Here is a 15,930-nt window from a genome sequence, read left to right on the forward strand (position 1 = left end):
TTGTGGGAAGATGGAGTGAAAAGAGAAGTTCCAGGGCTGACATTTGGCACAGTGGTTATCACTCCACGTGGGACACCCACATTCCATATCAGAGTGCATGTGTTCAAGCTTTGACTCGGCTCCCGATTCCAGCTTCCTGCTAAAGTGCACCCTGGGGGGCTCAGGTTCTTGAGTCCCCACCACCCACATGGGAGATCTGGATTGCATTCCAGGCTCCTCTTGGCTTTGGCCTGGCCCCGCTCTGCCTGTTGCAAATATTTGGAAAATGAATCAGCCAACAGGAGATCTCTTGTCTGTCTGTTTCTCTTTCAAATAAACAATTTGTAAATAAATTAATTAAAGGTAAGTTTATTTTGGTGCAAAAATCTTTTGAAAATCCACACCTTTTTTGTACAACATGCATTTTCCATGAACTTTTTGAATATCCCCCACATATATGTCAAAATTGACCAAGGGCATTTAATCTCTACTGTCTCCCAAACCCCACTAAATTGAAATAAACCTAAAAAGAAAAATAACAGAAAAAAATAGAAACACAGTTTTGGAAGGGGGACAGTGCAGATGTCAATTGTGATTGACAGAGCGGGCCTGAGAAAGCTGGACCCTGGGCTGCAGTAGGAAAATCAGGATAGCACCCTGACTCTCATCATGAGATTCCCAAAGATATAGCAGCAGAATAGATGTGACTGGTAAATCAGGAAATGCTGGGAATCGTGGAAATAAAAACTTCTTAAATATCAGCCCACCTTCCATCCACTCCCACACTCCACACAGCTGAACACTTACCCCTACCTATCCTGGTAGAGGACCCCAGCTCCACTCTTGGGAGAGGACAAATCAGGATCTTCTGGAGGACAAGGAGCATGGCTGAAAGAGGGACTCATTATTCTGAAGATGGGGAGACTAGTGAGGCTTTTTGTGGGGAGCAACTCGGACTAGACTAAGTTACTGGAATTAAGACTTATTCTATGCATCTGCTCTCCCACAATATGGCGCTGGGAGAGGAGTAAACAGCTTCTACACAGCTGCCTCCAGTTCAACCAATAAACAGCAGGACCTGCTCCTGATTGGAGGAGGGCAGCGTACTCGGCGTGTGGGCAGCCGAGTTGGGATTGGCGGAAGAGGACTATAAAGGAGGAGAGAGACAACATGCACCAGGAACATCTGAAGGAACACCTGTGCAGCCCCCGAGAGAGCCGGCCGGCGGTGTGCCGCTCCCCCGCGGAAGTGGGGAAAGTGGCCAGGGGGAACTGCCCTTCCACGGAGGTGGAAGGGACGGTAGCCAACCCGGGAAGAACCAGCAGCAAACCCGGGGAGGGCCGAGCAGACAAAAGAACAGCGCAGGGTCCTGTGTCGTTCCTCCACGAAGAGGGGGAGTGACACTTTTACCCCTGAGTGATGAGACCCCCACACATACACACTCTGCTGTCAGAATTGCTGGAAGCCAAGATCAAGACCATTAGGGCAAAACATGGAGCAAACTTTTCTGGGGACTCTGATCATCAAAGAGAAAAGACCTAAAGATGCTCCACTGGGGACCTTACCACCATAGCACATTCCAGTCACATCCCTCACCCCCCCCCACACACACATAGGGAAGATGCCAGAGTGGAACAGTGATGTCACATGTGCAGGGTTTCATTCAATAAGTTCTTAAGGTAAAGGGCTGAGTTATTCAGGGATAAAGAGAATGAAAGAACCAAAGCAAACTTGAGAAGAAATTCAGAGGAAATAAATTCAAAAAGAAGAAAACGTCAGGGTGGGTATTTGGCCTAGTGGTTAAGACGCTACTTGGAGGGCCGATGCTGTGGCATAATGGGCTTAGCCTCTGCCTGTGGCCCAGAATTCCTTATGAGCTCCAGTCTGTGTCCTGGCTGCTCCTCTTCTGATCCAGCTCTCTGTCTATGGCCTGAGAAAGCAGCGGAAGATGGCCCAAGTCCTTGGGCCCCTGCACCTGCCTGGGAGACCTGGAAGAAGTTCCTGGCTCTGGGTTTTGGATCAACCCATCTCCAGCCATGGCAGCCATTTAGGGAGTGAACTAGCAGATGGGAGATCTTTCTGTCTCGCCTTTAGCTCTCTGTAATTTTACTTCTCAAATAAATAAAATCTTTTTAAAAAATTATATATAGGCCGGCACCACAGCTCACTAGGCTAATCCTCTGCCTGCGGCGCCAGCACCCCGGGTTCTAGTCCCGGTTGGGGAGCCAGATTCTGTCCCAGTTGCCCCTCTTCCAAGCCAGCTCTCTGCTGTGGCCCGGGAGTGCAGTGGAGGATGGCCCAAGTCCTTGGGCCCTGCACCCGCATGGGAGACCAGGAGAAGCACCTGGCTCCTGGCTTCGGATCGGCGCAGCGCGCTGGCCGTAGCGGCCATTGGAGGGTGAACCAACGGCAAAAGGAAGACCTTTCTCCCTGTGTCTCTCTCTCTCTCACTGTCCACTGTGCCTGTCAAAAAAAATTATATATAAAAATGCTACTTGGAATGCCTGAATCCAATATCAGAGGGCTTTGGTTTGAGGCTCAGTTCCACTCCTGTTTCCAGCTTCCTGCTAAAACACCCTGGGATCCATGGTAATGACTAAGTGGTTGGGTCCCTGCCACTCCCATGGGACCCACAAGGCATTCTAGTATGCCCAGCTTTGTCCTGGCCTAGCCTTGACTATTGTAGCCACTGAGGAGTGAACCAGCAGATGGGAACTCTTTGTTTCTCTGTGTGTCTCTGTCTAGTTTTCAAGATCAAAAAAAGGCATAAGAAAACTTCAAGGGGCTGGCGCTATGGCACAGCAGGTTAAAGCCCCAGCCTGCAGTGCTGGCAAACTTTATGGGTGCCAGTTCAAGTCCCAGATGCTCTACTTTCAATCCAGCTCCCTGCTGATGTGCCTGGGAAAGCACCAAAGGGTGGCCCAAGTCCTTGAGCCCCTGCACCCTGGTGGGAGATCTGGAAGAAGTTCCTGGCTCCTATCTTCAAATTGGTTCAGCTCTGGCTGTCACAGCCATTTGGGAAGTGAACCAGCAGATGGAACACCACTCTCTCTTTCTGTCTCTACCTCTCTCTGGGCCCCTGCACCAGCGTGGGAGACCTAGAGGAAGCTCCTGGCTCCTGGCTTCAGATCAGTTCAGCTCTAGCCATTATCGCCATTTGGGCAGTGAACTAGCAGATGGAAGACCTTTCTCTCTGTCTCTCCCTCTTTCTGTCTATAACTCTACCCCTCAAATAACATCTGAAAGCGAGAAAGCGAGAAAGAAAGAAAGAAAGAAAGAAAGAAAGAAAGAAAGAAAGAAAGAAAGAAAGAAAGAAAGAAAGAAAGAAAGAAAGAAAGAAAGAGCGAGACAGGAACTAGTCACTAACAAGAGTTTGGGCACTAATGTTCACAACAGCATTATTCACTACAACTAGAAAGTGAAAACAACCCAGATGTCCACCAACTGACAGATAAACTGTCATACAATGGAGTTGGGTTTTAGACCAACTTCTTGCATTTTTCAAAATTTTCATTTATTTGAGAGGCAAGGAGAAGGAGAGAGAGAGAATATATTCCATCCTCTGGCTCACTTCCCAGATGCCTGTAACAACAAGGGCTGGGTCAGGCCAAAGCCCAGAAACAGAAACTCCCTCATGAATGCCAGGGACCCACCAACTTGAGGCATCACCTGCTGTCCCCAGGGGCACATTAGGAGGAAGCTAGAAGCAGAAGCAGAGTCAGCACTTGAACCCAGGCACTCCAGCATGTGACACAGGCATCTCAAGTAGCATCTTATCCACTGTGCCAAACATTCACCCCAAATGGAATGTTATTTAGCAATAAAAAGGAATGAAGAACTGATCCACTATCCAAAATGGATGAACTTCGAAAACACTGTGCTAAGTGAAAGAAACCACTCACAAAAAGCCCACAGATTATATGATTCATTGTGGCTTAGTGGGTTAAGCAGCTGCCAGCATCCCACACGGATGCTGGTTTAAGTCCCGGCTGCTCTGCTTCCAATCCAACTCTCTGCTGGTGTGCCTAGGAAGGCAGCAGAGGATGGTCCGAGTCCTTGGACCCCCATATGGGAGACCTGGAAGAAGTTCCTGGATCCTGGCTTTGGCCTGGCCCAGTCCTGGCTGTTGCAGACATTTGGGGAATGAACCAGCAGAGGGGAGAGCTCTGGCTCCTGGCTCCTGCCATCGGATCAGCGCGGTGTGCCGGCCGCAGCACGCCGGCCACGGCGGCCATTGGAGGGTGAACCAACGGCAAAGGAAGACCTTTCTCTCTGTCTCTCTCTCTCACTGTCCACTCTGCCTGTCAAAAAAAAAAAAAAAAAAAAAAAAAAAACCAGGGAGAAAGTAAGAGAGGAGAAGAAAAATTATTATAAGACAATTATCGGGGCTGGCGCCACGGCTCACTAGGCTAATCCTCCACCTAGCGGCGCCGGCACACCGGGTTCTAGTCCCGGTCGGGGCACCGGATTCTGTCCCAGTCGCCCCTCTTCCAGGCCAGCTCTCTGCTGTGGCCAGGGAGTACAGTGGAGGATGGCCCAAGTCCTTGGGCCCTGCACCCCATGGGAGACCAGGAAAAGCACCTGGCTCCTGCCTTCGGATCAGCGTGGTGTGCCGGCCGCAGCACGCCGGCCACGGCGGCCATTGGAGGGTGAACCAACAGCAAAGGAAGACCTTTCTCTCTGTCTCTCTCTCTCACTGTCCACTCTGCCTGTCAAAAAAAAATAAAAATAAATAAGACCATTATCTTGGATGATGAGATTTCTTAGAAAGAGAGTAAGGGAAAAAAATGATCAAGTTTCTAGATTGAGATGGGATGTGCATCATCTCATATATTTGTTTTCTGTGTATGTGGTGAGAACATTTAGAAATAACTCTTCTAGCAGTTTTGAAATATGCAATACATATAGGGTTCCCTTAGTAAACTAAAATTAGAACTGCACCTGAGGCTGGTACTGTGGTGCAGCAGGTTAACGCCCTGGCCTGAAGCGCCTGCATCCCATATGGGTGCCGGTTCAAGTCCCTGATGCTCCATTTCCCTTCCAGCTCTCTGCTATGACCTGGGAAAGCAGCAGAGGATGGCTCAAGTCCTTGGGCCCCTACACCCACGTGGGAGACCTGGAAGAAGCTCCTGGCTCCTGGCTTCAGATCAGCCCAGCTCCAGCCATTGCAGCCAATTGGGGGGTGAACCAGCGGATGGAAGACCTCTCTCTCTCTCTCTCTCTCTCTCTCTCTCTCTCTCCTCTCTCCTCTCTGTGTAACTCTTTCAAATAAATAAATATTTTTTAAAAAAAGAACTGCATCTGATGGTAGTGATCCCACAATTGGATATATACCCAAAGGAATTGAGATCAGGGTGCCCAGGAGAACAAACGTAACCCCAAGTTTCATTGCAGCACTGTTCACAGTGGTTAAGGTGGGGACTCAGCCTAGGTGTCCCTCAGTGGATGAACAGACACAATGTGGTGTATATACACAATCACATGTTACATATTCAAAAATTTCCAAGGAGTATCAGAATGCAAGCTGTTGAACTGATTAATTTATGTGATTTTAGAGCAAAGACTCCCTGGTGTCCACTGGGCTCTGAATCAGGTTGAGGACAGTGTTCATGACCACAGCCTCATCTTGGCCATGAGCAGCAGTCTGGCCCAGGCCAGTCAGTTGTTACTTCCAGTGCCCAGTGTTGGGAGCTAAATACATTCCCAGCTCACCCAACACAGACCCACTCCAACTCCCCAGGTGGGAACCCTTCTTAGATGCAGGAGAGAAGAGCCTTTCCTGCCAACGGCCATTTAGATATTTAGAACATCGTTCAACGGGCAATACAAAATTATCAACTTAAATATTAGCTTGCATTACATTTATTGGATATTGGATATTTATTCACCACAGCCTCCTGTGGCTGCTTTGGCAAGGTCAGGCCAAATGATTTCACAGGACTTGCACAGCCCACCGGCCAGATGGTCCCTACCTCTGAAGTCTTCCAAGGACACTCTCCAAATGGCACAGGCTACCACTCATCAGATAAATCAGCATCCCGACATTGATCACCCAATCAGTGAAAAAATATCTCAGCCCCAACCCTTAACAAATGTCATCTGTCAATTCTTTGACACAGCATGATTGTTACAAAACATACAAAAATATTAAAAGGATCTAGTTAAAAAATGCAAACTTTTAGAGATGTCCTTGCATCTTCTTGTGGAATCCCAGGAAATCACTGTACATACTCCCTGGATGTGTGTTCACTGTCTGAGCCCTCAGCCACTGGAATCCGGTGGAGAGAAGAAGCAAAGATCCCTTCTGGTCTCAGGTTCTTCTCAGCGTCTTCTGCGCTGACAGAGACAGGAAATAGGCAAATGCCCAGACTGTCTACAGCTTGGATTAGAATCAACAATATGCAAGGCTCCCAGGAGATCAGTATAATGAATATAATAATGAAGTCATTCTTGTTCATGAGGGAAAGGGTTGGAAATTAGGGCAAAAAGCATAAAGAAAAGTCCCCTAAAGTTCCACCACAAAAACACAACTCTGCTTATAACTCAGAAAGCAATTTCTCAATGACTGTGTCTAAACTGACATGCTTTTTCAAGAAAATGTGCCATCTGAGGGCTGGTGTTGTGAGAGCAGGTTAAGACTCTGCCCACAAAGCATGGGCATTCCATATAGGCACTGGTTTGTGTCCCTAACCCTGATCCTGCGCCACTCCAATCCAGCTCTCTGTTAATGGCCTGAATAAAGCAGCAGGAGATGGCCCGATTGCTTGGTTCCCTGCTACCCACATGAGAGACCCAGATGAAGTTCCCAGCTCCTGTCTTTGGCCTAGCTAAGCGATGGCCTTTGTGGCCATCTGGGGACTGAACCAGTGGATGGAAGATCTCTCTGTCTCTCCCTCTCTCTCTATGACTGTGACTTTCAAAATAAATAACCACATCTTTTTAAAAAAAAAAAAAAGTGTTGTTTTTATATGTGCTTTTCTTTGTTTATCAAGAATACTTTCCAGGTCACTAAAATTTCAACATTTTGCATTATCAAAAAATTGCACAGTATGTTTGCATTTTTAAAGTGGTTAAAATATAGTTCATGATTTCCTAATGTTCTGTGGAAATTTTCAAACATGTGCGAACAGAGTAGTATAATGAACCCAAATGTATCCATCCCTCACCTTCAACAATGATAAACATTCTGCCACTCTTCTGCCATCCCACACCCCACTAAATTTTAGGTGTTTTACATAAAATTTACATCTGTTGCAATGCACACATCTTAGGTTGTACGTTTTTGGAAAAAAAAAAATGGCTGACTCAGACCAAATACTGAATATATTTCGTCTCCCTCTTTTTTTTTTTTTTTTTTTTTTTTTGACAGGCAGAGTGGAAAGTGAGAGAGAGACAGAGAGAAAGGTCTTCCTTTGCTGTTGGTTCACCCTCCAATGGCCGCCGCGGCCGGCGCGCTGCGGCTGGCACACCACGCTGATCCGATGGCAGGAGCCAGGAGCCAGGTGCTTTTCCTGGTCTCCCATGGGGTGCAGGGCCCAAGGACTTGGGCCATCCTCCACTGCACTCCCTGGTCACAGCAGAGAGCTAGCCTGGAAGAGGGGCAACTGGGACAGAATCCGGCGCCCTGACCGGGACTAGAACTCGGTGTGCCGGTGCTGCAAGGCAGAGGATTAGCCTAGTGAGCCGCGGCGCCGGCCACGATTCTTTTCATTCAATACTAGGCTCCAGAGGCAAGTACTGTTATTTTTTTCAACTTGAATTAATTCTACTCCAGAACTTCACATATGAAGTATGTACTCTTCTGTGGCTTTTTTTTTTTTCACTCAGCATAATGTCTGTGTGATTTATCTATGTTGTAAAATTCATTATTAGTTCATTTCTCTTTATTCAAGAGTAATATTCCATTGTATAAATAAACTTAAATTTGTTTTTAATTTCTTAGTACAGATTTATTAACTTTATTGGACTTTTCAAAGAAGACAGTTGTGCCTTCCTCACTCCTCTTGGTTCCTGTTCTTCATTATTTCCTTTCTTCTACTTATCTTGTGTTTAATTTCTTTTTCTAGATTCACAGGGTATAAACTAAGATCAGTGATTTTAAGCCTTTCTTCCTTCCTAATGTAAGCATTTAAAGCTGCAAATATTCACCTAAAAACTGCTTTAGCTGCATCTCACCAATTCTGATAGGTAAGATTTTCATTCCTAAAACCACAGTTTAGCTGGAAACTTATTGTTTGATTTCCATATATTTGGGGATAACCTAGATACTTAAATTTTTCTAGTTTAATTCCATTGTGGCCAAACAGCATCCTCTGTAAGACTTTTAGTATTTTAGAATTTATTGAGGCCGGCGCCGCGGCTCAGTAGGCTAATCCTCTGCCTTGCAGCGCCGGCACACCGGGTTCTAGTCCCGGTCGGGGCGCTGGATTCTGTCCTGGTTGCCCCTCTTCCAGGCCAGCTCTCTGCTGTGGCCAGGGAGTGCAGTGGAGGATGGCCCAAGTCCTTGGGCCCTGCACCCCATGGGAGACCAGGAGAAGTACCTGGCTCCTGCCATCGGATCAGCGCGGTGCACTGGCCACGGTCCACTCTGCCTGTCAAAAAAAAAAAAAAAAAAAAGAATTTATTGAGACATCTGGCCCAGTATCTGTGTGAACATGCCACATGAACTTGGGAGGAGCATTGCTTTTTAAAATTATCTTTATTTCTTCAAAAGGCAGAGAGACAGATGGAGAGATGGAGAGAGATCTTCCATCTGGTGGTTCACTCTCCTAATGGCCACAGCAGCCAGAGCTGGGCCAGGCTGAAGCCAATGGCCAAGAATTTCATCCAGGCTGCCTACAAGTACTGGAGCCATCACCTTCTGCCTTCAAGGGTACACATCAGCAGCGAGCTGCCTGGGAAGTAGACTTGCCAGGACTGGAACCAGGCATTCCAATACAGGACACTTGTGTCCAAGCAGTGTCTTAACTGTTGTACCAGATGCCTGTCCCCATTCCAACCTCCCGATTTTTCTGTTAATGAGCCATCATGCTACAAGAACCAATTAGGACTGTGGCTTTGTTTGCTTCTTTCTTAAGTTCTGTGTTTCAAAATTCTGTACACACATTCATAACTGTTCTCTTCTTACTACAGCTTAACCTGCTGTGCCACAGTGCTGGCTCCTTGACTACTTTACTAATTCTCTCTTTATATTTGCAAAAATTCAGTAATTTTACTTGATGTATTTAAATGTGATTTTCCTTATACTTATCCTACTTCATGTTCTTTGAATTTTAGGATTTATAAGTTAATGTCTTTTACTGATTTTCAGAAATCAACGATCACTATTTCTTCCAATATTGTTTCTGCACCATTTTCTTTTTTCCTCTTTCCAGGACTCTAATTACACTCTTAGTGACCAGACAATATTGACCCCTAGGTCTTTAAATGTCACTTTTCTTCATTGTTGTTTGTTTTTTTGTTTTGCATAATGTACGATTTCAGTGGCTGGCGCTGAAGGTCAAGCCTCCACCTGCCATGCCAGCATCAAGTTCCTGCTGCTCGACTTCTGATCCAGCTCCCTGCTAATGGCTTGGGAGCTTTTAGTGGTACAGGGCTATTGGCACAGAGGCTGCTGAAAACCACTTAGCTCCTCGTCCCTCACTAACTCCCTGCCTAGCCCGTATCAATAGGGATGAAGTGGATGCGCAATGTGGAGACCCCAGGGAGGTAAAACGACCAGTAACATACCACACCAACCTTGAAAATCCCAGGTGTCTGCATCTAACCTCAGAGAGCAGCCATGTGGACTGTGACATCAGCAAAGCCACAGGCAGGGCTCCCCCTATGCCCCTGCCCTGGATATGTGTTCCAGTTACCAGAAATAAAACTTCAGTATTTAATATTTGCTCTACTGAGTTTCAGTTTTGCTTTGGACAATTATTCCTCCGATTTTCCTGTCCACTTCTCTTTTTGGAATGGAAATGTTTGTAACTCAGATTTTTTTGCAGGCTCACAACTGGAGAAATTTGCCTTGAATCTAATGTGAGATTTTGGACTTTGAAATTTTACTTTAATGCTGGACTGAGTCAAAACTTTGGGACTTAGGGGTATGGAAAGGTGCATATGTGAGAAGGATAAGAGTTTCAGGGGGCCAGAGGCAGAATACTATGGCTTGAATATATGTCCCCAAAACTCATGCAGAAGTTTAAGCTTCAAAGTCATGACTTCATAGCATTTAAAGTGTATTCACCTAATCTATTTACCATGTTTGAAGTTGGAGTCTCTAGGAGATGGGTGGATTGGACTGGGTCTTTTAAGATGATGTCTCCATGATTAAATCCTGGTGGCTGTTGCCGGCGCCGCGGCTCACTAGGTTAATCCTCCGCCTTGCAGCGCCGGCACACCAGGTTCTAGTCCCGGTCGGGGCGCCGGATTCTGTCCCGGTTGCCCCTCTTCCAGGCCAGCTCTCTGCTGTGGCCAGGGAGTGCAGTGGAGGATGGCCCAAGTCCTTGGGCCCTGCACCCGCATGGGAGACCAGGATAAGTACCTGGCTCCTGCCATTGGATCAGCGCGGTGCGCCGGCCGCAGCGCGCTAGCCGCGGGGGCCATTGGAGAGTGAACCAACGGCAAAAGAGACCTTTCTCTCTCTGTGTCTCTCACTGTCCACTCTGCCTGTCAAAAAAAAAAAAAAAAATCCTGGTGGCTGTAGGAGACACACACAGACACAGACGTGTACTTTCCCTGTCTCTTGTCATGTGATGCTCTGTGCTACCTCAAGACTCTGAAAGCAACAAAGTTATCATCAGATGCCAAACCAAAAGGCCTATTCGATCTCATAACATGAACCATCAAAATCCACCTCTTAATAAAGTCAATGTCTTGGGAATTTTGTTGTAGTAACTAAAAACTGACTAAAACAGTCCCTCTGCCTTCTACCCTGAAAATATCTAAAAGTATACCATAATTTTGGTAAAATATTTTGGATAATGTTAAGCCAAAAGCATTGCATAGTATATGTATTTGTTACTAACAAGGCACCAAAAGAAATGTGAATACTGGACCTCAACTTATTATTTAAATGTAATCAGGGGCAGGCTGTGTAGCACAGCAGTTGAGACACCACTTGGGAAACTCACATCCCATATCAGAGTGACTGGGTTCAAGGCCTCAATCTGCTTCTGATCCGGTTTCCTGCTAACAGACACACTGGAAAACATCAGGTGATGACTCAAGTACTTGGGTCCTGCCACCCACATGGGAGACCCAGATGGAGTGCCAAGTTCCTGAGTTTGACCTAGCTTAGCCCACGCAGCTTTGGATATTTGGGGACAGAACCTGTGAATGGAAGATCTTGGTCAATTTCTCTTTCTCAGTAATCAAATGTGATATTTATACCAATTGCCAACTGATAGCATACACTGAGAGCATGCTATTGAAAAGAATTTCTAAGTTGTGAGAATCAAAATAGAGTCGCTGTATCAACCCTAACAAAAAAATAAAATCAGGTTATGAAGAACATGTAATAGCCTAATAGCAACCATCACAAAAGACTGCCAGAACTACAGCATTACAACAGAGGCCAGTACAGTCTCACACACAAACTACTTCTCATTAACATCCATCCAGCAGTGCAACCTCAGACATCACCCTCATAATCACGGCCAAAGATTATTGTTTCAAAATGTTCCACATCAGTCTCCTCATTTTGGCCTTCAAAAACTTCCCCTTGCCTCAATGTGTTTGTGCTCATGTTTACTCTGGAAGATGTATTCCTATGGCATTGCTCCTTTATTCCCAGATAAATACCATTATTCTTTGGAGAATCTCTCTCTATAGATTGGATGGATGGATGGATGGATGGATAGATGATAGCTAGACACTGGCCTAATCTGCTATATCCACGGAATTTAGATGTTTATCATTTATAATATTCCACATCATTTTCCTCGAAACCATGTAACATCTGATACAGCAAGTTTCTTAAAAGCCATCCTGAGGTATTCACCTGTTGGAACTGCTCTGTAGCATGTGCACGAAGTAGGAAAGAACGCAGGAGGTGGGAGCGAGGGTTTGTACCTGCAGAGGATTGGAGAGAGCGTCCCCCGGTCTGAAAGGGCCTCCCTGCACTATCCTGGGTGTTGCAACTTCACATTCTCGTTTTAACGAGTACAAATAGCACACGACAAACACACGTGTCCCTTTTTACGTTTTAAGTTAGCTTGGAGGGTGTTGAAAGCGGTGCCGTGAACCTCTACATTGGAGATTTTGTTGTAGTCAACTGTGTAGTAGCGTTTGAGTAGGGATCAGGAGGGCGTGGACGAGCGTGCATGTGTTGTTAGCAGAAAAGGGGCACGGCCCAGAGATCTCAGCATTGGGGAACTGAAAGCCTTAAAGCCGGCGTCTCTATCCCTGCATCCGACCAAGAGCAAGGCCACCGTGGTTTCTAACGGCAGCAACCAAGGCTCCAGGAGGTGACCGCACCGCCACTGCACCACTGTCCGCAGCTGCGCGCCAGGCTCGCGCGGCGGTATTTACGGCAGCCGAGTTTTGCACGCGCGACGGTACTTACGGTAACAGGGCTGGCCAGGCCGCAATATTTACGGTAACGAGATGCAGCCCGGGCGGCAGTATTTACTGTAGCGGGGCTGGGGCGGCGGCGGGGTTTACGGTAACGGGGGCCGGGCTCGCCGAGGCCCGTCGGCTCGGTCAGCTCCCGGCGCCATCAGGTGATCTCCAGCCCGGGCGACCGCCACCTCCGGCACCCAACGGAAAATGCAAAATGGCCCTCGGGGGCAGTGAGGGGCCGTGGCCCTCAGGGGCCCGCCGCAACTCCGCCCCGCGGCCGGCGGACCGCAGCACCACGCCGGGTCCGAGAGCAGCCCCCTCGAGCCCCTCCGCGGGGACCCCGGCCTGAACCCAGCCGCCCTCGGCGCTTCGACCCCCTGTCCGGCGCGTCCCCTACGCCCACATGGGTCTGTGCTACAGTCTGCGGCCGCTGCTCTTCGGCGGCCCCGAAGAAGCCCCCTGCGAGGCTTCGGAACCGCCCGGGGAGGATGCGCGGCCGACGCCCGCCCCGGCCCCGGCCCCGGCCCCGGTCCTGGCCCTGGTCCCCGCCCGAGCATCCGCGCAGGCGGCGGGGGGCGACGCGGCCCGGACCCTGCTCCCTCGGGCAGGCGGTGGGAGCCCGGCGTGCGCGCGGCCCAAAGCGGCCCCGCAGAAGGAGAAGAGGCGGCGCGGGGACCAGCTGAGCGCCGAGGAGCGCGAGGCTGCGCGGGAGGCAAAGAAAGTGAGCCGGGGCATCGACCGCATGCTGCGCGAGCAGAAGCGCGACCTGCAACAGACGCACCGGCTGCTGCTGCTGGGTAGGTCCCGCGCGGGCGCCCTCGCCGGGCGTGGGGACGGCGGGGACGCGCGCAGCCCGCAGGGGTCGCAAGGGTGGCGGATCTCGGGGTGGGGGAAGGGGCGGGGATGGGCGACCGATCGCAGCCCGGGAATAGGGCTTTAAACGCTGATTGTAAAAACCGGCAGGGGTCTTTAAACTCTGGGTAGCATTTTTAACCCGACAATATTCACTCCAATGACACGTTGCGCGGTGGTTTTGCTCTTGTCCATGCCTTGTGATGATGGCCGGGTGGCTCGCCTCTTACTAATGAGTGTGCCTGTCTGGAAAAGGTCCCCCTTTTCGATTGACTGATTTCCATAGTGTACGACCCACAGGGATGTCCAGGTCAGAGTCTCATTTCCTGCCACAGTAGCAGTGCCATTGCTGTTCGCTCTAAGAACACAAATGAGATTTATAAGACCTTGAAGGCCTTTTAGCTTAACCACAGAGCTTTTATTCCAGCAGAGTTGTCGGTGGGTGTGGCTTGTTGCCTTTTGAGAAATTAAGTCAGCAGCTGAAGATGGGGCACTTGTGTTTCTCTGTGCAAGTTCAGCCTCGGTGCTGTGTGCATGTTTGTCCCTCCCGAGATCCGGCAGCCCAAGAGCCTGGCAGCCCCTTGTGCATTCTGCAAACAAGAGGGCGTACACCCACCCACCCACACACACACACAGCATTTTAAAGTAATGGCCCACACTGCTAGTGTTTTCTGAGCCTCGCTTTCGCAGGTGTTACTTGTGCTTCTACGATCCAGTAACATGGTGTGTGTACTGTAGAAAAAGGTGAAAACAGGCATGAATTCCTGACGCTACTTGTTGCTTTTAGGTTTTAAGAGAACAAAAATAAGATGGAGGCTTTTGACCCATCTTGTGGGATAGCAGGAAGGGTAATGGTCCAGGTTGCCCAGCTGTGCATAAGGAGAGTGTTAAGTGACTTGAGCAAGAAGCCTGCTCATAAATGGATGCAACCTTTACGATCTAGGGAACAAGGTATGTTGAGTTTGAAAGACTCACTGCAAGAATGAGTGGCTAAAACAACATAAACCTACATGCTGTATCCTGACGCAATATCTGAAATCTAAAACAACGGGAAGTTTAGGAGGGGGTAGTAGTACAGAAAAACAAAAAGTATGGTAGCCACTTATCCACAGGGGCTGCTTTCCAAGACATGCCCCCTCTGTGGATGCCTGAAACTTTGGGTAGTGCCCAGCCCTTTGTATACTATACTTGGTCCTATACACAGTAAGAGACCAACAATAACAATAATGTAGAAGGTATAATAATGCACTATCATAAAAATCATGTGACCATGGCCTCTGTCTGAGATTTTCTTGCACTGGACTCACCCTTCTGATGATAATGTGAGATGTACAATGCCTTCGCAATGAGATGAGGTGAAGTGGTCCAGCGTTAGGCTATATGTAAGGTTTACTTGAACACAAATACCATGGTTCCTGGGAAGTCTATCTGATAACCAAGATGTAAGTGCCTAAACAGGTAGGTGGTGTAAACGGTGTGTATACACTGTGCAAAGGAGTGAGCCACATCCTGGGCAAGACAAAGCTGGATGACACAAATTTTGTCAGCTACTTAGAGAAGCCCACAACAATGTAAAATTTATCAATTATTGGCTGGCGCCGGGGCTCACTTGGCTAATCCTCAGCCTGCGGTGCCAGCACCCTGGGTTCTAGTCTTGGTTGGGGCACCAGGTACTAGTCCCAATTGCTCCTCTTCCAGTCCAGCTCTCTGCTGTGGCCTGGGAGTGCAGTGGAGGATGGCCCAGGTCCTAGGGCCCTGCGCCAGCATGTGAGACCAGGAGGAAGTACCTGGCTCTTGGCTTAGGATTGGCGCAGCGCCAGCCGTGGCGGCCATTAGGGGAGTGAACCAACGGCAGGAAGACCTTTCTCTCTGTCTCTCTCTCACTGTCTATAACTCTCTCTCTGTCGCTCTCTCACTGTCTAACTCTGCCTGGCAAAAAAAAATATCAATTATTTACTTCTGTAATTTTCATTTAATCTTTTCCAACCTTGGTTGGCTACAGGTAACTGAAACTGCAGAAGTCTAAACTATGGATAAGGATTAGTGTATCCCAAATAAATTCACAGGTTACCTCAAAAGGGAAGAGACCCATCAGCTGCAGGGTTCTTCTCTACAGCGCTGACTTGTACAATGTGGCAGATATGGAATTCTCATTCTAGAACTCCAAACCTAGTTAAATCATTGTGAATGTGAAAAGGTAAAATAACTTGCCACTTCTGTAACATTTTGAATGACTGCACTCTTTAAAGACATGATCTCATGGCCTACTATAACTTGTGGTTCATCATCATAGCTGAAATGACATGTAGGTGCTCAAAGTCTACCCCACCCATAGATGTATAATTTTTAAGGTTAATATATTTATTTGAAAGGCAGAGTTACAGAGAGGCAGAGAGAGAGAGAGAGAGAGGTCTTCCATCATCTACTGGTTCACTCCCCAAATGGCCACAGTGGCCGGAGCTGGGCCAATCAGAAGCCAGGAGCCAGGAGCTTCTTCCAGGCCTCCCACGTGGGAGCAGGGCCAAAGTACTTCAGCCATCTTGTACTGCTTTC

General features: G+C 48.2%; 1 protein-coding gene across 1 annotated transcript in view; it reads left to right on the top strand.

The window, feature by feature from the left end:
- Positions 1-8,401: 8,401 nt before the first annotated feature.
- Positions 8,402-15,930, top strand: part of GNAL (G protein subunit alpha L) — a 191,814-nt gene continuing 184,285 nt past the window's right edge. Inside the window, exon 1 of the mRNA XM_008261023.4 lies at positions 8,402-13,322. Coding sequence (XP_008259245.2) covers positions 12,929-13,322 — 394 coding nt within the window. The 5' untranslated portion in view covers positions 8,402-12,928. The remainder of the gene's footprint in view (positions 13,323-15,930) is intronic.

The sequence above is a fragment of the Oryctolagus cuniculus genome, chromosome 10 (genome assembly GCF_964237555.1).
Source record: "Oryctolagus cuniculus chromosome 10, mOryCun1.1, whole genome shotgun sequence".
NCBI lineage: Eukaryota > Metazoa > Chordata > Mammalia > Lagomorpha > Leporidae > Oryctolagus > Oryctolagus cuniculus.